General features: G+C 48.8%; 1 protein-coding gene across 1 annotated transcript in view; it reads right to left on the reverse strand.

The window, feature by feature from the left end:
- The window catches only part of DHRSX (dehydrogenase/reductase X-linked), a 138,048-nt gene that overhangs the window by 101,004 nt on the left and 12,253 nt on the right, over nucleotides 1-24,791 (reverse strand). Inside the window, exons 2-3 of the mRNA XM_038586722.1 lie at nucleotides 12,408-12,515; nucleotides 5,764-5,832 (exon numbers count right to left, since the gene is read on the reverse strand). Of these exons, the coding sequence (XP_038442650.1) occupies nucleotides 5,764-5,832; nucleotides 12,408-12,515 (177 nt within the window). The remainder of the gene's footprint in view (nucleotides 1-5,763; nucleotides 5,833-12,407; nucleotides 12,516-24,791) is intronic.

Genomic DNA, 24,791 nt, shown 5'->3' on the forward strand with positions numbered 1-24,791 from the left:
ATGTGATTCCACAAGAAGAGCCTTTAAGATAAAACCTGCAAATACAGGAACTATAAATATTTATGTCCAAGGCATTACAGTACCTCACAAAGACTCTCCTGCCCGTAAGGGGTTACAGCATCGGCTAGCAGGGGGACCTAAGGGATTTCTCACTCGGGAACACGCTCGGTTCTGTCTGCTGAGAACCATGTGTCACTGAGAACGTGCGGCCCTATCCCTGGGTCTTAATGATGTGTGTAAAATATCTTTACAGAACACTCCAGTTTATTGTTAAAAAAAAAACAACCCTTTCTTACCTTATGCTTCTATTTTACAGCAACTGAAGTCCCCACTTCACTTTCCCAGGAGGGAAAAATGCTACGGAAGGAACGTTTCTAGAATAATTTTTTGAAACGGTTTCACGTGCATGATGTCGCATCACGTAGCTTAGATGCACAGAGCATCTTGAGATGTCTTCGAAGGAACCACTTGAGACGTGTCCAGGGGAAAAGCAGAAACAAAACGGCCGATGACACTGTGGGCCGTGAAAATCGTCCATAAATTATTGGTGGGGGAAGCAGAACGTGGCAGGCGCTCTGAGGATGAAAATTCTTTCTCGTGGGATTTTTTTTTTTAAATCCTCTAGGTATTTATAGAGGCGCTAAGGAAACCAGGCAGACAATTGCCCTCTCTCATAGAACTCACCTTGCTAGTGTTTCGAAAGGTTAAAATTAATCGTTGCAAGGCTGAGAGATGAGGAGCCTTTAATGTAAGGAACAAGGTGAGACCTATAATAGCCGATTAAATTTTCAGAAAGTGCTGAGCGACTCCTCCAATGCCTTCAGAAAAGACACAGTGACCTTCTAAACCTTCTAATTACCCCCAGGAAACCAGCTGTCTGTCCGTCTGCCTGGCTGTCGTCTAGCTAGCCAGCGTGGCTGCTTATTGCCCAACCCAGGACACTGAATTAAAACTGAAGGGTAAAAAAATAAAATAGGACTCAAGTTTGAAAAATTTACATCAATAAGGGCTATTTTATGTTAAGTAAGGAAGACAAGGCGTCTTGAGTATACACCAGACCTGAATGTACGTGCAGAATATTGTTGAGACTACTCTTGGGGATATCATTGACTGTTGGCCAACAAACTTCCATCCAGTGCTCCACCATAGGAACGGGGCGTTGAGAACTCTATGCCATAAAGGAAAAGGATACCCGGTGGGCAGAATCAAGAGATCCATGCAATCGACACTCATTCAAGGTTGTCCCAATGGACCAAGCTCCAGAAGGACCATTCTGCAGAATCAGAGTGTCTACGAGAAGAAGAAACATGGTAGGTGTCTACTCATCTCACGGTAGGTCTACATTCGAGATATGAATCTCCCTCGGATGACGAACACTAGTAGATGGCGATCCAGGGATGCTGTTACCTGTTCCCATAATGCACATTGAACTGACATCATAGCATTTTTTTTTTTTTTGCTTCCATGACCAATTAAAATATTTTACAGCCAGTTGGATGATCCAAACATTATAGTTCAAAGATGTATTTCTAAGCTGAAACTGTCTGGCCGGCAAGGGCAACACAACTGACTTTTCCGGGTGCAGGAAATGGTCTCTTTCAACAAAAGCGATTTTTTGGACCTAATACCTAAGCCAAAGCCCGTGAATCAAACAGCTGGCCCCTCTTCCCGATAAAGACGGATGAGCTACTGCTGGCGGAATGATGTCAGGGAAGATGGAAACTGGTCAACAAGCTATTTCTCAAGAGCACAAAGCAAAGCCTGTTTGATAAGATCACAGACGTTGTATTTCCAATGGGATCGCCACACAGGAAGATTTAGGATTAGGGAATTCTCACAGCTTGTGAGAGTCTATGGCTAACGTGCAAAACAGAAATACCTTCTCTAAGTACTTTTAAGAGTATTTCAAAGCTCTTTTCCGTTTGTGCTCATGCTCACTGGGATCCCTGTTACGTCTGTCACTTGTTTTTGTGGTGGTGTTGGGTTTTGTACTTCTATTTTGCATTTTATTTATTGATTTTGGTCCTAGATAAGTAGGAGTAGGTGCTCCAAAAGAGATGGCTTTCTTCAGCAGTTATTACTCAAGAACAATAAAGATTTTGGTGGCACCATGGATACAGGATGACAAGGCACTGAAACTTATCCCTGGAAAACGGCTCAGTTGAGAGATGAGCCATATCGCCTCCGTCCCTGAAAACACTCATAAATTTGTCCCTCCAAGAGCTCAATCACCTGAAGGTTGGGACGTGGGCAGCCTCCCACCCCAGCCCAAAGTAGGGTCTCAACCGACCATGACCTCAAAGGCAGAAAGCTCCAGAACCTAAGGAGGATGAGGCATTTAAGCATTAGTTGGGTTTTCTGGTTTTTTTTGGTTGTTTGTTTTGTTTTTGTTTTTTTTTCTTTTTTTTACTTAGATTGAGTCCAGAGAAGAGGTAGAGGTAGGCTGGAAAGGTGGTAGGCATTGAGAAATCATTGCATTCTGACAGTTATCTACGTATTACGTATTACGTATCTAATGTTACGATGTGTGCTTGCTGGCTCAAAAAAAAAAAAAAAAAAAAAAAAAGACAAGGACTCTGCAGAGCAGAGACACAATTACCCAACACAGAAATCACAGAAGAGCCATAATCCATAATAAGTGTGGCTCACACAGGCGCCAAGCCAAGTTGCATTACTGGGGGTGTGTGGGCAAGAATTTCAGAGGCTCTGGTGGGTGCACGCTGGTGTGGAGAGAAGCGTCTGCAGCTGAGCTCAGCTCTGGAGAGCATCCCGAGCTAGACTTGATTACAGGGAGATGTGCTGAGAGGAAGGAGGGCTGCTGACGGACGGGCGGCGGCCAAGGGACGGGGAGACGCAGCTCCCCCAGCAGGTGCCCACAGGAGCTGCTGGTATACCTGTTGTCCCACGGCACAGAGAGCGGCCCTGGGGCTCCCGGGATGGCGTCCTTGGGGGGGCTCCCGAGCCTGGATGCAGATTCAGCCAAAGTGCAAGTCTATTCAAGAACCACCACCCAACTACCCCCATCCAGCCAAGCCCCAGCATCGTCCACCTGACACAGCGGGCAGAAGGGGCCCTGCACTGACCAACTCCTCCACTCACTCACTTCTAATATAAAACTAATAGTGTTACTTTCTTGTTTAATTCAATGCAGCCAAGATTCACTTAAAATGTGTGTGTGTGTCTGGCTCAGACCTCCCCCCGCCCTCCACAGACCCATTCAGTCACAGTGGACACAGGCGACCGCCATGAACAGGTTCTCCACTTGGAGTACCCATGCTGCACACCTCAGGGCTCACCCAGCCCAGGGCCAGACACCTCCCCGACCCCGCACATCCACTCCCAGGCCAGGCTAAGCCCAAGACTGATGACCACCCTCGGGGCATCTGTCAGTCCTGTCCTAAGAAGCAGAAAGGACAAAGCAAAGTAGGGCCAGATGCCCTCACCAAGGACACAGAGCCATGCTTCTTGTACACACACAGGGTCTGCCCCTTTCAGAAACGGAGATGCCCAGGAGTGGGAGGCAGGAAGGGGGTGCAGCATGCATCGAGATGGGCTGGCACTCTAGAGCCCGCAGGGGTGCACCCAAAGGGTTATCCGTCCTACTGCCTGGATCTCCCAGATACTAATTCGGTGCATCAACTTTGTGGCATTTGATGGGAAAGAAGAAACAGGAGCCGACGGCAGGAGGCGCCATCAGCTGACGAGAGGCGGGTGACCGCTCTCAGAAGTGAGCACGCCATCCTGCGATCATGAGTCATTGCCTTGCCGACCCAAGACCCTCGGTGGCCTCCCCTCCAGCGCGGACATGCGGACACAGAACCGTCCCTTCGATGCATGGCCTTTCCACGCCCACAGCTCAATCTCAACACACAACACAGGAGCCAGCATTAGTCATTTCTAATGTCAGACAGGGCTTCTAGAACATTCTTTCCTCCGACAAACAGGGCTACTGGTTATGGGTTTGTGAGTAGGTGTGAAGCTCTTAAACGTCACGAACACTTACTCCCTCCTTGCTTAGGTTATAACCTAACTTGCCTTAGCAAGTTTTGGCAAACTGTCCTTTCTTAAAATATATATTCGAAATGCTTCAAAAGTCTCAAAGAACACATGATTTGGTGGTTTCCCATGAGACTCCTCTTTGAGTCTCGAAATAGCGGGACTGTGAGGGGTCAACCAGATAGAAATGCAGATTTCTGGGCCCATCCTTAGAGGGTGTGACTCCTCACAGGGCTGGGCATCTGTATTTGTAACATACTCGTCGTGATGCTGCGGGGCTGGGAACACAAGCGTGTCGGAGAACACCACCTCCTTAAGCCATTGTAAATGGGGATAGGGGACAAAGATCGCGTATCATGACCATTTCTGTGCAGGGCAGGTGGCGGAAGGAATCGGCTCCCGTCTGCAACAGCCACCTGTTGTCATACAAAGAGTGGAACCAGCTCTGGGCTCTGGGGAAACAGCTGCCTATTGTGTCCCAGGATCAAAGGGATCATGTCACAAAGGTGGGAGGCACCCAGGACGTCCCCCAGCCATGCGGACAGGGTGAAATGGCAAGTTTCGCGGCGGCGCTGTATGACCTAGGTAGATAATAAGGACGCCATGGGACAGACGCTAACTGGACTTGACTGCCATCCGTGGCTCGCTCTCTCCTGGCCTATTAAGAAGAACCACCATTGGGACGCTGGGGTGGCTCAGCCAGTTAAGCATCTGATGCTTGGTTTTGGCTCAGGTCATGATCTCCGGGTCATGGGATTGCACCCCATGTCGGGTTCCATGCTCAGCGTAGAATCTGCTTCTCCCTCTCTTTCTCATCCTCCTCTGTTTATGCTCTCTCTCTCTCAAAATAAACAAATAAAATCTTAAAAAAAAAAAAAAAAAAGGGAAGACGAAGAAGAAGATCCACCATACGCTCAGACAGGGGAAGCCCCAGCACATGGGACATGCTCAAGGCGCCATCTTGGTTGGAGCCAGTCCAAGATGGTCACGTGCATGTTTTCTTTTTCTGTTATTTATTTGAGAGAGAGAGCGCAAAAGTAGGGGGAGCGGCAGAGGGAGACAGAGAAGCAGACTCCCTCCTGAGTAGGGAGCCGAATGCAGGGCTTGACCCCAGGACCCTGGGATCATGACCAGAGCTGAAGGCAGACGCTTCCCCGACGGAGCCATCCAGGAGCCCTGTATCTTCTTTCTTTACACATAAGGCCCACGAGCAGGGCTCAGAAGGCACTCAAGAGCACTTGCAAGCAGGAGAGATATTACAGACAGGTGTCCACGGCTCGGGGTGAACAAGGAGAGAGAGCAAGCGCTACAGGGTTTGCAACAGAGCAGGGTGGAGCCAAACACATCCCTGTTTGAATGATCTCCAGTCAAGAACCAGCAACCAGTAGAAGCACCTGCTGGCAGGTGCCTCTCACGGTTCCCGCATGAAGACATGCCGCAGAGGGCCTGCAGCCCTGGAGATGGACACGGGGTGAGAGCGAGAGACAAGAACGAGCACCGCTTCCCAACACGTTCCCCAGGAGCCGCCTACACAGCAACGCTCTCCCGGGGACATGGTTACTGCCATTCGTCTCTCGCCAGCGGGGGCCGGAAATCTCCAAAAGAAACACACCAGAGGGAGAGACATCCCCTGCCCCCCGAGTGCCACCTCCACCACCACCCCCCCACCCCATGCTGGCGATCCCAGGTCCCACACCGGGTTCCGGGGCTCAGCCACAAACACACACTCAGACCAAGGAAAACAGCTGCTTGGCTGGCGAGCAGTACCTTTGTCGTTCAAAGTCTCTTCTTGTATTTTTCTCACGACGTCTGGGGCACTGCTGTCATTATTTCCAGCTACAAGGAAAAGAAAAGATAGGATCGGTGGGAATGTTGTTCAGACATTATTGAGCATGACAAAATGCTGTCTTGAGACGCAAAACATAACCCCGGAGGGATCTCTTTACAGTTTCCCATCGTGCCATGGGGTGGAACGGGGCCGTCAGGGCAGTTGCGGCCAACGCCACCTATCACCAGACAAAGCCTCTCCTCTAGCCTGGATCGGCGAGAAGGATGCATTTGTATGAAGTTTCCCCTTTTGATGATTACAGGGGCGTCAGGCACCTGGCGGCACAATGAACATGGGGGGTGGCTGGGTCGGGGCAGGGGAGCCAAGAGGAGCCTAAGCAACAAAATGTTGGTGGGAAGGTCAGAGCAGATATAGACCTTGCTAAGAAACTTTTAGCGGACACTCAGCAACTCCCACTCACTGGTGGTCTGAGCTATAAACATGATCATAGGACATTCCTACTATGTACTTGGGATTTCCTCATCCACGACTCCATAAAAACCCATAAAAACTCCATTCTTGGAATTTCCCATTTCCTCATCCACGACTCCATAAAAACCCATAAAAACTCCATACTTGGGATTTCGCATTTCCTCATCCACGACTCCATAAAAAACCATAAAAACTCCATACTTGGGATTTCCCATTTCCTCATCCACGACTCCATAAAAACCCATAAAAACTCCATGCTTGGGATTTCCCATTTCCTCAATCACGACTCCATAAAAACCCATTAAAACTCCATTCTTGGGATTTCTCATTTCCTCATCCACAACTCCATAAAATCCCATAAAAACTCCATTCTTGGGATTTCTCATTTCCTCATCCACAACTCCATAAAATCCCATAAAAACTCCATACTTGGGATTTCCCATTTCCTTATCCATGACTCTGTAAAAACCGGCAGAGAAATGGCTCCGGTGGTCGTTGAGTTTAGAAGAAAGGCAAAGAGTGTTTCATACGTGAGGGACATCACTGTTAAAAAAAAAAAAAAAGACTATGAAATTTGGGGGTTGAAGTAGTGAAACAGGTTTCTTAATGTCTGACTAGATGAATGTGCACTGATGTTTGGAGGAAGGCGTGTTGCTTCCCAACTGTGTCCCTGAGCGCACAGTCCTAATTTTAAGGCGTGCCACATGGGGCTGCAGTTCGGGGGAGAAGCTCAGGAGATCCCGTCTTCCCATATGCCATCACGAACAACTGGACCTGAGGCAGATTTTCAGATCCTTTGCAGGGTGAGCCAACCGTGAGACTCCCTGCACGGGTGAGTCATGGGAGTGCTTCCACAGAAGGGGATTAGAGCTGGCATCTGAGGAACACACTTGTGGGTGTGAAGCCCCCAGAGCCCCGAGAACTGACAGGTGGCATGAGGACACCAGGCGACACACCTAGCCTGGGAGGGCCAGGTCACAAGGGGGAAGGGCTGGCTCGCGTGACCCTCCCACCTGGGGCCCCCTTCGAGAATAGACGCTATTACACGGTTGTTAGATTTTTTGCTCCGAGAGTCGTCCTGCGTGGCGGGGTGCACAGACAGGCAGGATGCCGTGTCAGGGATAACCAGAAAATTGTATTCCATCTGTCAGTGTTGTAGGCATCGAAGACAACAAAATAAAATTCACCTTTCTTTGAGTTGGGGCTATGTACATGCATGAGCTTATTTCTGAAATCCCGTGCGATTTTAAAATATTCAATAACCACCCATTACCAGGCCACCCTTCTGGCATCAGGGGTGGCCCGGTGGAAGCTTGAACGAACTGGGAGAGATGCTCCATGTTTGCAAAAAAGATATAAATGTCCAGAGGAAGCAGGAGGGCATCAAACCAGCAGAGGAAACTGGTCATGGTGGCCGCTCCCCCTAACGGGCAGCTCATACTCTCCCTAAGGCATTGTATTAGAGGTATGGACACGGGCACTTTTTTTGGCAAAGGTCATCTTTATCAGCTGGCTCCCCAGAGCTGGATATGGAACCTTGACTCTATGCAATCACTAGAGTTTTCCCTACATTTACTGAGCAAATATTGTGTAAGAGACAGCACTTGACCAGGATAGAAGGTGGGCACAAGCACAGCAGGTCTGCCTTCGGCTCATGCTTTCTGTGGAGGACAAAGTTTTAAAGATGTTGAACCCAGGGATCCCTGGGTGGCACAGCGGTTTAGCGCCTGCCTTTGGCCCAGGGCACGATCCTGGAGACCCGGAATCGAATCCCACGTCGGGCTTCCGGTGCATGGAGCCTGCTTCTCCCTCTGCCTGTGTCTCTGCCTCTCCCTCTCTCTCTGTGTGACTATCATAAATAAAAAAATAAAAATAAAAATAAAAAAATAAAAATAAAAAAAAATAAAGCTGTTGAACCCAAACCAGGGCCAGCAAACTAGGAAGCTAGTGCCTAATCTCAGGATCTGCCTGATGTAAAAAAAAAAAAAAAAAAAAAAAATTGAACAATGGCCATGACTGTAGCTTTAAATATTGACAATGATGCTTTCCCGCTATCAGGGCAGAGTTGATCATTGAGAGACACACCTAGGCAAATAGTTATTATCTGGTCCACACCAGAAAAAAAATTTACTAGCCCCTGGTCTCAACCTTCAATGGCTGTTCATGAAGAATTACAAAGAAAGATCCTCCACCAAAACAGTATTTTGTGACTATAAGAATGAAGACACCGTGAGCAGATGAGAAATTTAATAATTAATGTATTTATAGCACTATTAATGTGCTTGCGTTGGATCCAGGTTCCCTTCCCAATTCTCTAGCAAGTAATGGAGTATTCTTTAAACATTAATGGACTTGGGATTGGAAAATTTGAAACTGAATATACACATCTCTTAGTTTGTATTTAATGTGAGATTTATATTAAAGTGTCCAGTGATAATATTTCATTAAGTGGCCTTCTAGCAAACTGTCACACAAAGTGAAAAATTGTCCCTCTCAGAGCATACGCAATTATGCCCTGAAGGACTCAGGGAGGAAGGAAGATTCATGCTTGATTGGACTGCCTGAGAGGGGTCAAACTGTGACCCATGCAGACGTCAGAAGCTCGGTGGGAAAGAAGATGCAGGAGGGTGAGGAGCACAGCTGGTGCTTACTCTGTTTAACTCAAGAAAAGGAGAAATTTGGTGCTCGCAGGACTGTTTCTGGTGCTCAGGAAACAACTCCTAAATGAGGAGGTAACAAGAGAGCTGGGGCTCCAGTCCTCAGATGCATGGGTGCTATGTGCTTCCTCACATGCTTTCACTGCATTGTGTCTGCAGTACCTGCTCGCTCCTCACTCAACTAGACCTCAGCATGACCTAACCCCAACCTGACTTCCTCATGACCTAACCTACTAGATCTCATCATCACCTAACCCAACTGGATCCCATCATCACCTGCTCAACTAGATCCCATCATCACCTAACCCACTGGACCTCATCATCACCCACCCAACTAGACCTCATCATCACCTAATCCACTAGATCTCATCATCACCCACTCAACTAGATCTCATTATCACCTAATCCACTAGACCTCCTCATGACCTAACCCAACAAGACCTCATCATCGCCCACCTAACTAGACCTCATCATCACCCACTCAACTAGATCTCATTATCACCTAATCCACTAGACCTCCTCATGACCTAACCCAACTAGACCTCATCATCGCCCACCTAACTAGACCTCATCATCACCCACTCAACTAGACCTCATTATCACCTAATCCACTAGACCTCCTCATGACTTAACCCAACTAGACCTCATCATCACCTAACTCAACTAAACCTCCTCATGAACCAACCCAACTACACCTCATCATCACCCACCCAACTAGACCTCATCGCCTAGCCCAACCAGACCTCCTCATGACCCACTCAACTAGACCTCCTCATGAGCTACCCAATTAGACCTCATCATGACCTAACCCATCTAGACTAAACCACCACACTGAAGCAAAAAGCACAGAAATGGAACCATTTTTTTTCTTTGCATTGCAGCATTGCCTGGGTTCACAAAGAATAAAGAAGATGAAGACAAGTGCACTAGAGAAGTTACAGGGGGGGATGCCAGCCCCCACCTGTTCTCAGACCACAGGATCCTGCTCCACCAGCTTACTTCTGCCACTAGCTCTGATCCAGCCGGCCCTCAGAGGGGACTTACTGCTCCTTCTGACATCACTTTGATCAAGTCATCCCAGATGGTGGCAGAAACCCAAGACATGGCAGTTGTCTCCCAGAGATCTGAGACCCTTCACTCACACACCTTGTCTCCATGACATGCTCAGGTCCCAGGGAGAAATAAACATATCATGGGGATGCTACAGTTGAAGGGGAGCTCTGGAAGAGCACACTCAGATGGGTCTCCTGTCCTGCAGGACCCCCGCACCTGCCAACAACTCCTGTTCATCTAGGGGGGTGGATACGGACATTGGTAAAGACTGTCCTCGCAAGGACTTGTCAAAAACCATTTTATCATTTCCACATCGATTCAGACAATGGAACTAGGACACATTCCTGAAGAAAAAAATACTGGTGAGGAAAAAGAACAGTGAGGTCGACCAGGAAGTAATCAACCCCTCCCAAAGCTTGAATGTGCTTGAATGTGCATCATTCTGCAGACCCCCATGGCTTATGAGAGAAAAATGCCTAAATGGGTCCATCAGGGAGGAATCACTGTAAGAAACTTGCTTTTTCAGAAAAATGACATAGGGCAAGGGTCATGTGATACAAAATTTTTAAATTGTGGAGTCATGTTTTGCAAAAGTGAAAAAAGAAAGCTCAAAGTTAGAAGTATGAGCCCATTTGATTATGAGACTGAAGGACCAGCTGAGCATACCCTTCCGAGGACAACAGAAGGTCACAATGGCTAGACCTGGGGGCTCCCCATCTGGGTTAAGAGCCCCCCAAAAGCCTCCCACCATGGAATTCTGGGGGTCTGTGAGTTTCAACACCAACAACCAATACCATCATGGTGGCCGACCCCCAATGGACTGTGGACAACACTCAGAAGTATGGGCGGGGTCTGTGACTTGGCCACCGACACAAACCAGAGATGTTTGCAGACCTTAGTTCAGGGGTTGAAGCCGTCTCAAAATAAAGTTTAGGATCATCACAGCTTCCAATCAGTAGGAGTTACTGAGCCCACCAGTAGGTCCTGTTATTTGTCGTATAAAGATATAAAGTCTGTGATTTCGTGGCAGGTTTGTGTTCTTATCTATTTTTCTACCTGCATCTCAATACCATTTGGTTTACAGTATGTTTTTTAAAGATTTCATTTATTTATTCATGAGAGACAGAGAGAGAGAGAGAGAGGCAGAGACACAGGCAGAGGAAGAAGCAGGCTCCATGAAGGGAGCCCGACATGGGACTTGATCCCGTGACCCCGGAATCACGGCCTGGGCCAAAGGTGGTGCTAAACCGCTGAGCCACCCGGGCTGCCCCATTTGGTTTACAATATTATGGATTTTGGTTTGTGTGTTTAGGCATCAGTAGACGCCAAAGGGGCCCAAGCACCAGGAAAGGGGAAACCTGGCTGTGTACCGCGCTCGTCAAGAGACAGGAAAGAGTAGAACACATTCATGTCTAAATACCCAGCCCCAACGATCACTTCTTAACTGAAATTATCCTTCAATAAATGATGGCAGGCAAAAGTTGAAGGAAAAAAAGAGAGAAAGGAATAAATAAATCATTAATGAATAAGGACCACACACAACATTATTTAGAAACTCTGAAGTGAAAGCAATCCGTCACACCCTAAAACCAGACATATAATATGATTTCTGTAAAAACGGACACCGTGAAAGATATTAACTGAATGCAAATGATGTCAATAGGGGACATAATTAGCATGAATTGCTTTGTGTGTGTGTATTTTTTTTTTCCCCAAAGGTGATGTGCACCGTATCATTTTTGCTAGCTGATAAAAAATTCTACCCCCAATGCACCAGGAAAACTAACAAAAGTAGAATGGGTTGATTTGAGCTGTCTGTTTTCCCCGGGCAAAGAAAATCCCTTTGTTTTCTTTTTTCTTTTTTTTTGTGATAGTCACAGAGAGAGAGAGAGAGAGAGAGAGAGAGGCAGAGATACAGGCAGAGGGAGAAGCAGGCCCCATGCACCGGGAGCCCGATGTGGGATTCGATCCTGGGTCTCCAGAATCACGCCCTGGGCCAAAGGCAGGCGCCAAACCGCTGCGCCACCCAGGGATCCCAATCCCTTTGTTTTCAAAGAAGAGTTTGATGCCAGGATAAGGACCAGACAGAGTTTCAAACAGAAGAATGGAACATGTAGTGTCAATAGGATACAGCTGCCGAGGAAGCCAATACGTTGACACGTGCTCAGAGTCTACTGTGGGCTATGGTGCATCTTCTGCAAATTCGTATGTTGAAGCCCAGATCCCTAGGTCCTCACAACGTGACCTCATTTGGAAGGGGGTCTCTAAACGGGTGATTATGGTAAAATGAGGTCATTAAGGTGGGTTGTCACGCAGTAGGGCTGGAGTCCTTATAAGGACATCCTTAGGTGTTTCCCAGATCTGTTTTACCCCTAAGCAAATCGCTGTTTGCACACGGATATAACTGGGTATCTTCCATTAACCAAAAATACGATTATCACCTAGGATCACATGCATGCCCAGTCTCGCCAGATGCTTCGCAGTGGAATAGCCGATTCCATCCGTGCCTCCGGTCACTATAGCAACACGTTCCGGTTGTGGGGCCAGAACTATAGAAGAAGAAGAAGAAATAAGTCAGAGTTTTAAAAGCAGAGTACACGTTTGGAAGAATTCATCACGTGAGAACACACGACGGAAAACGGGAGTTGAGAGTCGGTAACTGTGGTCCGAGTCCTCGTGGACTGGAGGACAGGCAGACGTGGACAAGAGTCTTTACCGTGGGAAGAAATGGGTGAGGTAAGCAGGCTCGGCAGGTTTAGGATGAGCTGGTGTGAATAATTTCAGTAGATTCTGGGTCACGGGGGCCCGTCCCTACTTGTGCGTCCCTGGCGTTGCGGTGATTTGGGTGGACAGAGGCCAAGTGTGTGGTCCCGGACCTGGTGGGGTGAGGGCTCTGAACTGGCTGGTTGGCATATGAGAGGCGTGCTCCCGGGCGAAGCGCTTGGTATCTCTAGGAACTGGCCAGCCCCGGGAGACTGAGCATTTGATAAAGGTGACAAAGATGAAAATCTTTACTTAATTTTATTTTTAAGATTTATGTCTTTATTTGAGAGAGAGAGCGAGCGACAGAGCACAAGCGGGGTGGGGGGGGGGCAGACAGACAGGGAGACAGACTCTCAAGCAGACTCCATGCTGAGGGTGGAAACCAACGTGGGCTCGATCTCAGGACCTTCACATCACAACCTGAGCCAGAACCAAGAGTCGGACGACGGTTAACCAACTGAGCCACCCAGGTGCCCCAAAGATGGACTTTTCAATCAACGGTGTTGAGACACATAAATAGACATTTGGGAAAAAAGGCAAAATTAGATCCATACCTCATATAGTACCCATCAAAATTAACCAAGGCGAAGAAGTTACACAATGAACGTAGCAGGGGGAAGAAAAACATGAATACGTTTATCTTTAACCTCAGAATATGAAACGCCTTCATAACTACAGGTCAAAGTTGAGAAGAATAAGCAGACAAATTTCACTATGAAAATGAAAGAAAAAAAAAAGCACACCAAAAGCAAAGCTAGAAATAAGTGATAAGCCATTTAAAAATCGCAACTCTTATCACATGCAAATGGCTTTTTTCCCGATATGTAAAGAGTTCTTACAAATCAAGAAAAAAAAACACTCTATAAAGAAGGGCAAACATAACTCTGTATATGAAAACATACAAAATGGTCCTACAAAGAAGTGTGAGTTTTTACCCCGTAAGAGACATGTTCACGAAAACTCACCGAGATGCCATCTGACTGGCAAAAGTGCAAACACTTTGATGCTACACTTCTCTGACACGGTGCTGGCAAGCAGACACTCATGTATACTGTGCGTGGGAATGCAAAGAAAAGTCCATGTGGGTGTGTGGGGGGGTGTCCTCGGGTAACATCTAGTGCAACTTTTTTTAAAGATTTTATTTATTTATTCATGAGAGACAGAGAGAGAGGCAGAGACACAGGCAGAGGGGGAAGCAAGCTCCATGCAGGGAGCCCCATGTGGGACTTGATCCGCGGACCCGGGATCATGCCCTGAGCCAAAGGCAGACGCTCAACCGCTGAGCCACGCAGGCGTCCCTATCTAGTGCAATTTGAAACACATTTATCTGTTGATGCCACAAAACCATTTCCAGGAATGTGCCCTGGATATGCAAGGTGGGCTGCCATCATGGAGCCCACGTTTCTCACTACAGCCACGTCCCTGCATGTAGGGCCATGGATGAACAGCCTACAACACATCCACGCTGTGGGGTGTCCTAGCCCATCCTTGGTGTCCACAGTCACTCAGGGAACAGTCAGCAGCCTTGATTGGCCTAACCGCAGCTGGAAACAACACTCATGCATCAATGGTCCTAGACATGCGCTTTTGGGGGACATTCGCCAGGCAGGGGCGTGGGGCAGTGCAACCGGGGCCCCGGCTCCCGCACAAAGCCGACCTCACACACACATCGGGGTCAGGGAGCCAGATGGCATGGCCTTCAAGCTGCCAGGGGGACATCTGCGGGGCTGGAGAGGCGTGCGCGAGCCCCAGGAAGGAGAGTGACCGTGTCTCTCATTGCCCCGTGGCAACCCCTGCAATGCACATTGTCCAACAACAGGGTCCGCGGAGCAGGTGAGCACGCACGCAGAGCCCCCGCCATCCGGGGCTGCGCTGCTGCACGGTCCTGCGCACTGCCATTGGCGGTTGCATCCAGGCCGGTTCCGGGGCAGGCCTGCGAGGGCTCACGAGGAAGCACACAGGAGCTGCTGCTCTGGAGGGGGCCAAGGACAGGCGTGCACGATGGAGGGAAGTTGCAGCAGCCAGAGCGGAGGCAGGAGGTGACTACCTGAGCGGCGTGCAGCGGGCGAGGCGTGTGAACATCCTTCAGGTGCAAGGGAGGATGCACAGCAGGTGCAAGAAGACGGAAGCCCAGGAAGCATTTGGAAACGAGATTGGGGGCCGCGTGGCCCGACGGGCAGGAAAGATAGCGCCACAGTTACCGCCTGCGGGGCTCCCTCCCCATCGAGGTGTCGGGGCTCAACCCTATGTGCAAAGCAGACCCCATCCCCGTGGACCTGCTACATGCCCACCTCCTGCAAACACAAATGTGTCCCCCATCCGTGCGCCCGCCATGCTTTCCCGATCAATGCAGTCAACTTCATGTTCTGCAACGCGCATCCCACCTCCTCCGGGACCCGCTCTACAGGAGCTGCTTTCAATTCCTTCCAAATCCCGACTGGTTCGCACGTAGGATTTATTTTTTAGAAGCAGACGGCGCTGCAGAGCCCCGTGGACACCCCATAACGGGGATGCAAATGTAAAGGCTTTGCTCTTGATTGCTCAGCCTGCACACAGCGGCTTCGATGTACAGATACTGAAGTATAGTTTGCACACGCGTGCGCTGAAATGCACGCCTGACGTGTGTCCCACAGAGGCCGGCCCTCAGGCTGCATCAGGCAAGGCCGTCGCAGGGGAGGAAGAGAGGCTGACCCGCCGGGGGTCCCGCCCCCCTCAAAGCTGGGGTGTGCACCTGCTGTGTCCGCATCCCAGAATTTGCCACGTGCACTGAACAAGCAAGCCATGGAGGCCACTACCCAAGGAGATAGATGGGTAGATACATACAAACATACGTACACAGATGATTGATTGATAGATGATTGATAGATAGAATGGATAAAATGGATAGATTGACAGAGATGATGGATGGATAGATAGATTAGGTAGAGAAATAGAGAGAGAGATAGGTAGATATAGATATGATGGATGGATAGACAGATGGATAGCTCGATAAACAGAATCGATGGATGCAGAGATAGATGACTGGTTGGTGGACAGGTGGATGGATGGACAAGCTGAGGCTGGTTCCTCGTGAGGCCTCTCTCCTTGGTGAGCAGACTCCATGTTCTCCCCGTGTCCTCACGTGGTCATCCACGTGCATATTTGTGCCCTCGCCCCTCTTCTTATTAGGACCCCAGTCCTATGGGATCAGGGCCCACCCTCATGACCTCACATTATCTCGACCATCTGCAGAGCACCTATTTCCCAGTAAGACCCCCTTCACAAGTACCAGGGCCAAGGCTTCAACATATCTTTTTTGAGAGGGAGGGAGGCACAACTGAAACCCCAGAAATTGGTGCAAATGCACACACACATCTGTGCAAGGGCACACCAGCCTGACTAGAGGGGCTCCCTAGGCCACTCTCCCCATTCATTTTATCTCCCGGACGCAGCTCAGTTGCAGCCCAGACGCCTTCTATGCTTCCCCACCCGCCCCGCCTCCCAAACCCGGCTGCAAACCGGGGATCACCGTGCATCACCTTGCACGCCACCCTCTGTTCTGCACGCCCGCGTCCTTCCTTTATCTTGGTTCCGCCACCAAGTCCCACAGGCCAGCTCACCAACGACGGGTAGGAGGGAGCGCTCGGGACATGCTGGCTGTAACCTGACCTCCACCAACCAGCCAGCACCAGGTCAGCAGCTGCTACACACGCACCGTGAGGCCGCTCGGGGACAACGTGCTGCTTTCATCCCCAAACCACCCCACTCGGCAGCCTCACGTCCAACGGCGCACCCCTGATTTGTTCTGGGGGCCACCGCACAACTCAAAGCACAAGGAAAGCAACCAGCACCTCCAAAGCCTATTTGCTTCGCAAAGGCACGAAGTGTGCAGGCCGTCCTGAGAAAGAGCTCCCGTCCAGAGCCCGGACTATGTTTAGAGCCCTCGTGGGTCATTATGCTTTTTTAAGAACTGAAATGTCCAGGGTTGACCTCATGCCTCCGTGAGGGCCAACATCTAGGGAAGCAATAAAATGACAGCTCTCGGCAACCTCAGCTCGCGGACCACAGCACAGGAAGTAAGACAGGGATCAAATACTTAAAGATTTGAAATGTTTAAAAGTAGTATTTAGATAATTTATGTATGCAAATTATTGAATACTTTATATATTCATATATTCGAAATTTAATCTAAATATCCAACCATTTGAGGGATTTAAATATTCAAATATTTGAAAGATTCAATGATTATTTAAGGAATTTAAATTTTCAAATATTTGAACAATTTAAATATTCAAATATTTGAAAGATTCAATGATTACTTGAATCATTTACATTTTCAAATATTTGAAATATTTAAAATATTGTTTAAATGATTTGCATATTCAGATACCTGAAGTGTTTAAAATATTGTTTGAATGATTCACATAGTCAGATGATTGAAATATTTGAATATTGTTTAAATAACTTACATATCCAGATACTTGAAATATTTCAAAATTCTTTAAGTAATTTAATTATTCAGATACTTGAAATGTTTAAAATATTGTTTAACTTGAATATTCAAATATTTGAAATGTTTAAAATATTATTTAACTTAAATATGCAAATATTTGAAATGTTTAAGATATTATTTTATGTAAATATTCATATATCCGAAATATTTAGTGTTTCAGTAATTAATTTATTCAGATACTTGAAATATTCAAAATACTCTAAGTAATTTACATATTCAGATACTTGAAGTGTTTAAAATATGAAGTTAAATATTCAGATACTTGAAATGTTTAAAATATTGTTTAACTTGAATATTCAAATATTTGAAATGTTTAAAATATTATTTAACTTGAATATTCAAATACTTGAAATGTCTAAGATATTATTTTATACAAATATTCAGATATCTTAAATGTTTAAAATATTGTTTGAGTAATTAATGTATTCAGATACTTGAAATGCTTAAAATATTCTTTAAGTAATTCACATATTCAGATACTTGAAGTATTTAAAATATTCTTTAAATTATCATATATTCAGATACCTGAAATATTTTAATATTATTTAAATAATTCACATATTCAGATACTTGTGTTTAAAATATTAAGTTAAATATTCAGATATTTGAAATGTTTAAAATATTAACTTGAATATTCGAATATTTGAAATGTTTAAAATATTATTTTACTTAAATATTCAGACACCTGAAATGTTTAAAATATTGTTTAAACGATTCAAATATTTAAACTTTTGAAATATTTAAACACCCGATGATAGAAACCGACGGGAACGCGGTGGCGGCTATTAGTGGGTGACCGCTCAGCGACAATGCCTTTTCTAGGGAGCTCACAGAATTTGTGCAGGGAAATGTCAGGTCACACTGAGCATGTAAAAAAAAAAAGGTTTAATTCTGCAGAATCGAAAGTGCGTCGGGTAATATCAGAAGGCACACGAGGGGCTGCCAGGTACAGGATAAAGGATGCTTTGTTCGTCCATGACGGACGGGGTCCTCGTGAAGCAACAGGAGCATGTCGTCTCCTTCCCACCGAGAAGAGACAAAGAAAAGGAACGAGGGGTCCCAGATACTGAGCTAAACATTCACGCCTAAAGCAGTGTTGAAACTCAAAAAAATAATAATGATAAAAAATAAAAATAAATTAAAATAAATTAAAAAGAAACTCACGTCTAGAATTAAACACGAGCAAAGGGAAGCGAGTTATTGGTGCCGATCAATGACAAATGCCGGCTCTTCCTCCCCTGGAACACCTGGTCCTGCAAAAAAAAAAAAAAAAAAAAAGTGCAGGGTTGCACGGAGACGTGTGCACCAAGGCTGTGTCTTTTTCGCCCAGGAGCTGCCAGCCTCGCTGAGAAGACACAGGTCTTCAGTGGGAATGTCGTCGCGTGCAAGAGTTGTTACAGGTGCTCTTCCAAAAGAAAGCCTTACTGTCCTAGTGACGTCTGGGAAGGACCCTCCAGGAAATTATGCCCAGTTTGGAGACCGAGGGGGGGAGAGAAAAAAAAAAAAGGCAATTTGAAAAGGGTTGCATGGCGTGCGAGGCCGTTTCTGTGGCAGTCCTGAAGCGACGGCGCCGTGGAAGCGCAGAACAGACGAGCGGTTTGCCGGGGGTGAGGGATGCATGCAGGTGGGAAGCCCGAGGCGGGAAACACGCTTTGCATCTTGACCGTGATGAGGGAGGCACCACCCTGTACGTGCAAGGAGATCCCAGGCCGCGAACCCCGGCAACGCACGGGTGGGTACCTGAGAAAACGGCGAGGTGTGGGTAGAAGAGCGATGCCTCGCACGCCCGCTGACACGTGCGTTGGGGTCGCGCACTACAGTTTGGCAAGGGGAGGGGGGAAGCAGGTAAAGTGTCCGCGAGGTTTCTCTATATTCTTCTTTGCAATTGCGTGTGAACTACGGGGATTTGCAAGGACAGACATAAGAAGTCTAATAATCTCGAGCCACGTCATATAATCCGCTTTAAAAAAGAAAAAAAAAAAGGCAAATTTAACAACAGGGAAGTCTTTGCCATCTTGGCTTCTGCCCGGTTGTGTTGGAAATGCCAGTGTGTTTTACGGCTCACGTCGGAGCTGCTGGTAAATGCACGTCTCAGTCCTTTCCCCAAATGCTGAGGGCTGTGCACACATCACTGCTCCATGTGGCCGCCAGGCGGTCTCCGGTGCATTCCGTCCTTGGCCATCAAATAATGCGTTCCTATTCCCCGCTGGGACGTGAGAATGGAGCTCTGTGACGCAAGCACCCGAAAGGATGCCCTGCACCGTCCGCCTCTCGGGACACGCAAACCAAAACGGGAGTGGGATCTCGCTTCGCGCCCACTAGTTGCCAAGGATGGAGGGAAATGCGGATTGTCGCGCGTGGCTGGTGGGAACCTAAAATGCCACGGGCATCCTGGAACGTGAAGGAGAAACCACGCGGTCTGGCGGTCCCGCTCCCCGGTACCCATCTACCCAGGAGAGGCGGAAGCATGTACGTGTGTGTGCAGCAGGGCTCAGAACAGCGTTATTCACAGTAGCCATGGAAACAACCCAAGTGGACCAACGGATCCACGGATGGACTATTACTCAGCCATGAAAAGGAACGGAGCTCGGACACCTGCTACCGTGTGCACAGACCACGAACACATGATGCTCAGGGACAGAAGTCAGGGTCCCCAAGACCACGTAGGACACGATTCCATTTCTAAGAAAATCTCAGTGGAGGGAAAACAAAGCAACCACCACGTTGAAAACATGCCCGTGACCTTTCTGAAATTCTACACAAGCAGCTCTGCCGTTTGACGTGCAGGATGTCATGCCAACTAAGCCCAGTAACACTACGGGGTGTGGGGGGGCATATCCCATAATAGGGTCATATGCATTGCTAGAAAAGGAATGAACTGGAAGCTCAGGTCGGGATCTCTGGGCCAGGGGATCAAGCATTGCATGAGGCTCTGCAGTTAGCAGGGTCTGCTTGAAGACTTCCTCAGTCTCCCTCTCCCTTAACTAAATGAATGGGAAGGAAGGAAGGAAGGAAGGAAGGAAGGAAGGAAGGAAGGAAGGAAGGAAGGAAGGAAGGAAGGAAGGAAGGAAGGAAGGAAGGAAGGAAGGAAGGCTGTTGATAATGTCACCATCAAGAAAAGAACCATCCAGACAAACCCAAGTATTTTCCGCCCCTGTAGGCTTGGATTCCAATAAACCACAGAGAAACGATCCAAGGGGAAAAGATAGCAATTACTACGTGATGTAGGATGATGTGGGAAAGGAATTCGGGTTATGAGGAGATAAAAAGCGTCAAAACAACATCAAAAAAGGAAAAAAAAATCACCTCCACCAGCAAGGGGGAGGGCAGTCTGTTTTCTCACGAAGCTGTCGACTGATTGGACAAGGCCCACCCACTCTACACAGAGTCACCTGCTTGATTCAAAGGCTACTGGTTGTAATGTTTGCCTCGTGTAGAAATACGTCCCTACGACATCCTAAACGAGCGCTGGACCACAGGTCTGCATGCACAGCCCAGCGTAGGGGACACGTAAAATTAACCGTCACAAAATACACATCGTGCTGCTCAACGAAGGGGCCGACACCAACCACCCCGAAGCGTGGAGTCTGCTCGGTGAGCGAGGGCCTTCCTGAGTGAGGCCACTGCATGAAGCACGCGCAACAGGAGGACCAGAGAGAGCGGCCACCCCAAAAACGCGCTTGGAGGGAAGCAAGACGGACGGGGCCATGGTGCCTAACGCCCTGCACGTGGCAGGTTCCTTGGAAAGGCAGGACCTCCTCATTGAATGTGGAGGTGACGTGAGGCCCGAGGTCAGCGACAGAGGTGGCAGGGACCCGGGCAGGGGGCAGCCAGCTGGGCCAAAGAAAAGCATGGAGGAGGCGCCAACATGGTGCCATTGTCCACACGGTGGCTCGTCCTTGTGACTGGAGGCCCGGGCGCCCAGTTCAGCCCAGTGTGTCTGCACAATGTGGTAAGCTGGCACAGATGCCAGGAGAAGGTGCCACAGTGCCCTCAGGGGCAGAACGGCAGGACGCACAGGAGCCGGCCACCGGGCCCTATTCACCCCAACAAGCTCCCCTTGTGTGGTCATGAGCCTGCCATCCCGCAGTTGCTGCCGCCACTAACACCCGTGACCGCTGCCGGCAGACCGACATGTACGGGAGCGGCACACGTCACCCTGCAGATGGCAGCTCCAAGCAACCGAGGATGGACCACACCGCCCCACCGCCCCTTGTGCATCACAGACGTGGGGTGACATGACGAGATGGGGAGCGCAGGGGCGCACGGCTGGAATTCCTTCCATCCTGGGCCAGCCCTCCCCATTCCCAGGCTCTTGGTGGAATCTCATGTGCACCATGCGGTCCTACAAGCTATGTGCTTCCTCCAAATGCCCATCTGGATGCAGGGAAGCTGCTCTGGGCCCCGGGCTTGAAACAGGGGCTCCCTGTGGTCAGGTGACCAGGGACGCATCTCAGAGACCCAGCAGGCCCCAGAAGTGGCCTCAGACAATATGGTCGGAAAACTGCCTTGTCCATGTTCCGACCCCAAAAGGATTAGGGCACAGTCTGCCTTCCTTGAAAAGATTATGAAAGCGACCAAGGTGACCTTTAGCAGGTGGATGGATGCATCAAGTGCGGTCCATCTGGGCCGGGGAATATTACTCAGTGCTAAATAGAAACGAGCTATGGAGCTGTGAGAAGCCAGGAAGCTACCCGAAACACATACTGAGAAGTGAAAGATGGATGGATACATGGACGTGTGGGTGGATGAGGGGATGGATGGATGGATGGATGGATGATGGATGCATGGATGGATGGATGGATGGATGCATGGATGCATGGATAGATGGATAGATGGATGCATAGATGGACATGTGGGTGGATGAGGGGATGGATGGATGGATGGATGATGGATGCATGGATGGATGGATGGATGATGGATGCATGGATGGATGGATGGATGCATGGATAGATGATGGATGCATGGATGGATGGATGCATGGATGCATGGATAGATGGATAGATGGATGCATAGATGGACATGTGGGTGGATGAGGGGATGGATGGATGGATGGATGGATGGATGGATGAATGATGGATGCATGGATGGATGGATGGATGGATGCATGGATAGATGGATAGATGGATAGATGGATGCATAGATGAACATGTGGGTGGATGAGGGAGGGGATGGATGGATGGATGGATGGATGGATAGATGATGGATGCATGGATGGATGGATGGATGGATGCATGGATGCATGGATGGATGGATGGATGGATGCATGCATGGATGCATGGATAGATGGATAGATGGATGCATAGATGGACATGTGGGTGGATGAGGGGATGGAAGGATGATGGATGGATGGATGGATAAATGGAGGGATGAATGGATGATAGTCTACATGGCACTATAACTGCACATGTGTCACTGGCGACGTGCAAACTCATAGAATGCACAACTCCCAAGAAGAAGCGCTAACATAAAGAATGCATCTGTATGAGGATGATGGGGTTGGTGTGGGTTCATCAATTATAGAAAATCAACCATTTGTGGGGCTGGGATGAACACGGGGGAGGCTGTGCATGTGTGTGGTCACAGGGGTACATGGGAAATTTCTGTGTGTTCCCCACAATGTTGCTGCTGGACACATTTATTTGCATGCTGGGTATTTTTGTTATAGGGTGTACCTAAAGTTGTTCTTTAAAAAATAAAATTAGGGATCCCTGGGTGGCGCAGCGGTTTGGCGCCTGCCTTTGGCCCAGGGCGTGATCCTGGAGTCCCGGGATCGAGTCCCACGTCGGGCTCCCGGTGCATGGAGCCTGCTTCTCCCTCTGCCTGTGTCTCTGCCTCTCTCTCTCTCTGTGTGTATCATAAATAAATAAATTTAAAAAAAATAAAAATAAAAATAAAAAAATAAAATTAAATAATAATAGTAAAGAAAAGAAGATGCCAGATGTGGTGTTCAGGAAGAGCCAACACCCAAGGACATAGCTGTCTGGGGAGGAGCCCCGGCGGTCCCAGAAACACCCCATGTAGAAAACACAGAGGGCGCTTTACAGGCGTATTGCTGGGATTTCCGAGGAGCACCCTTGTGCAAGTGGTTATGAGCTCCACCCCTCCTGTGGGCTGGAAAACAAACTGTGAGCACCCTGGGAAAGTAGGTGTGGTTCCTGGGGATGTGACAGTCAAGACCTGGCCCAGCGTCTTCACTCCAGTCACTCGTGGGAGCCGCCAGTTCATGTGAGGGATCATCAGCCGTGTCAAGCCGACTGGGTGGAGGGAAGCCTAGAGGGCTGGTTACACCTTCCTCCTGGGTGTGTCTGTCTGCGAGAGTGTTCCTGGAAGAGATGAGCACCCAATTCGGGGCACTGAGTAAAGCCCAGGGGCTCCTGCAGTGTGGGTGGGCCCTGCTGAATCAGTTGATGGTCTGAAAAGCACCCAAAAACATGGAAGAAGGGGGAGAATGCGCCGTCGCTGCGGGAGCCCACGTGTTCACCATCTCCTGCCCTTGGACATTGGAGCTCCTGGTTCTCAGACCAGCACTGGCCCCTCCAACGGGGCGTCCTTCGTGCCAGACACCCGCCAGGCAGCCTGTTGCTGGCTTAGATGCCTGCACCTAGGTGTCTTTGCCCTGCCTGGAACTCCCCATGTGTGTCCCGCTGCAGAACCCCTGCCCGGGCTGTGTGGTCCCAAGGCAGGCCTACAGCCATGCTGCCCGTCGCCAACAGGGCCCTGCCTTAGCGTCCCCTGCTGGCAGCTGACTTCACAGTCTGGTGACCTGACCCTATGAAAAATGTCCTATCTATCTCCCTGGCCAAGTGTGTGAAGGGGTGGGAGCCATGTCAGCCGAGGACGCAGGGGACTGGACACCGAGTGCAGGCTGATGCTCTACCCAACTCCCCTGGGACAGAAATACAAAAGGTCCAGTCCTCCAAGGTTCTCCATGACCTGGGGAGGCTGCACCATAGGAATCACACGGGTCCTTCTGGTATGACTTAGAAAGTGGGCAAAACTGTAAATCCATGACGCGCCAATCAGTGACGGGTGTCCTATAAGGAAGTGTCATCAACTCATTAAATGTCATGAAGGGAGAATAAAAGTCACTCAATGCACCTTCAACTTAACCATAAAAGTATAGGATGGATGGATGGGCATGTAGATGGGTGGATGGATGGATAGATCAATCGATGGATAAATGGATTGATGGATGGATGGATGGATGGATGGACACATGGGTGGATGGATGGGCATGTAGATAGGTGAACGGATGGATAGATATATAGATGCGTGGGTGGGTGGGTGGATGGATGCATGGATGGAGAGATAGATGGGCATGAAGATGGGTGGACAGATACATGGATAGATGGATGGGCACGCAGTACCCATCAAGTACCATGTCCCAGAACTGCCACCATCTGAGACGAGAAGCACTGGTGCCTGGGACCCCGTGATCAGCGCTCTTGGGAACCGCCTCACTTTGGAGACAGGCGCAGAGGCCTCAGGGCTGCATCGCTCCAACGGAGAACGCCCTGGCCCTTTGCCCCAAGGAAGGGCCTCCTGAAGCAAGCGCTCCCCCAGCACG

The sequence above is a fragment of the Canis lupus genome, chromosome X (assembly GCF_011100685.1).
Source record: "Canis lupus familiaris isolate Mischka breed German Shepherd chromosome X, alternate assembly UU_Cfam_GSD_1.0, whole genome shotgun sequence".
Taxonomy (NCBI): domain Eukaryota; kingdom Metazoa; phylum Chordata; class Mammalia; order Carnivora; family Canidae; genus Canis; species Canis lupus.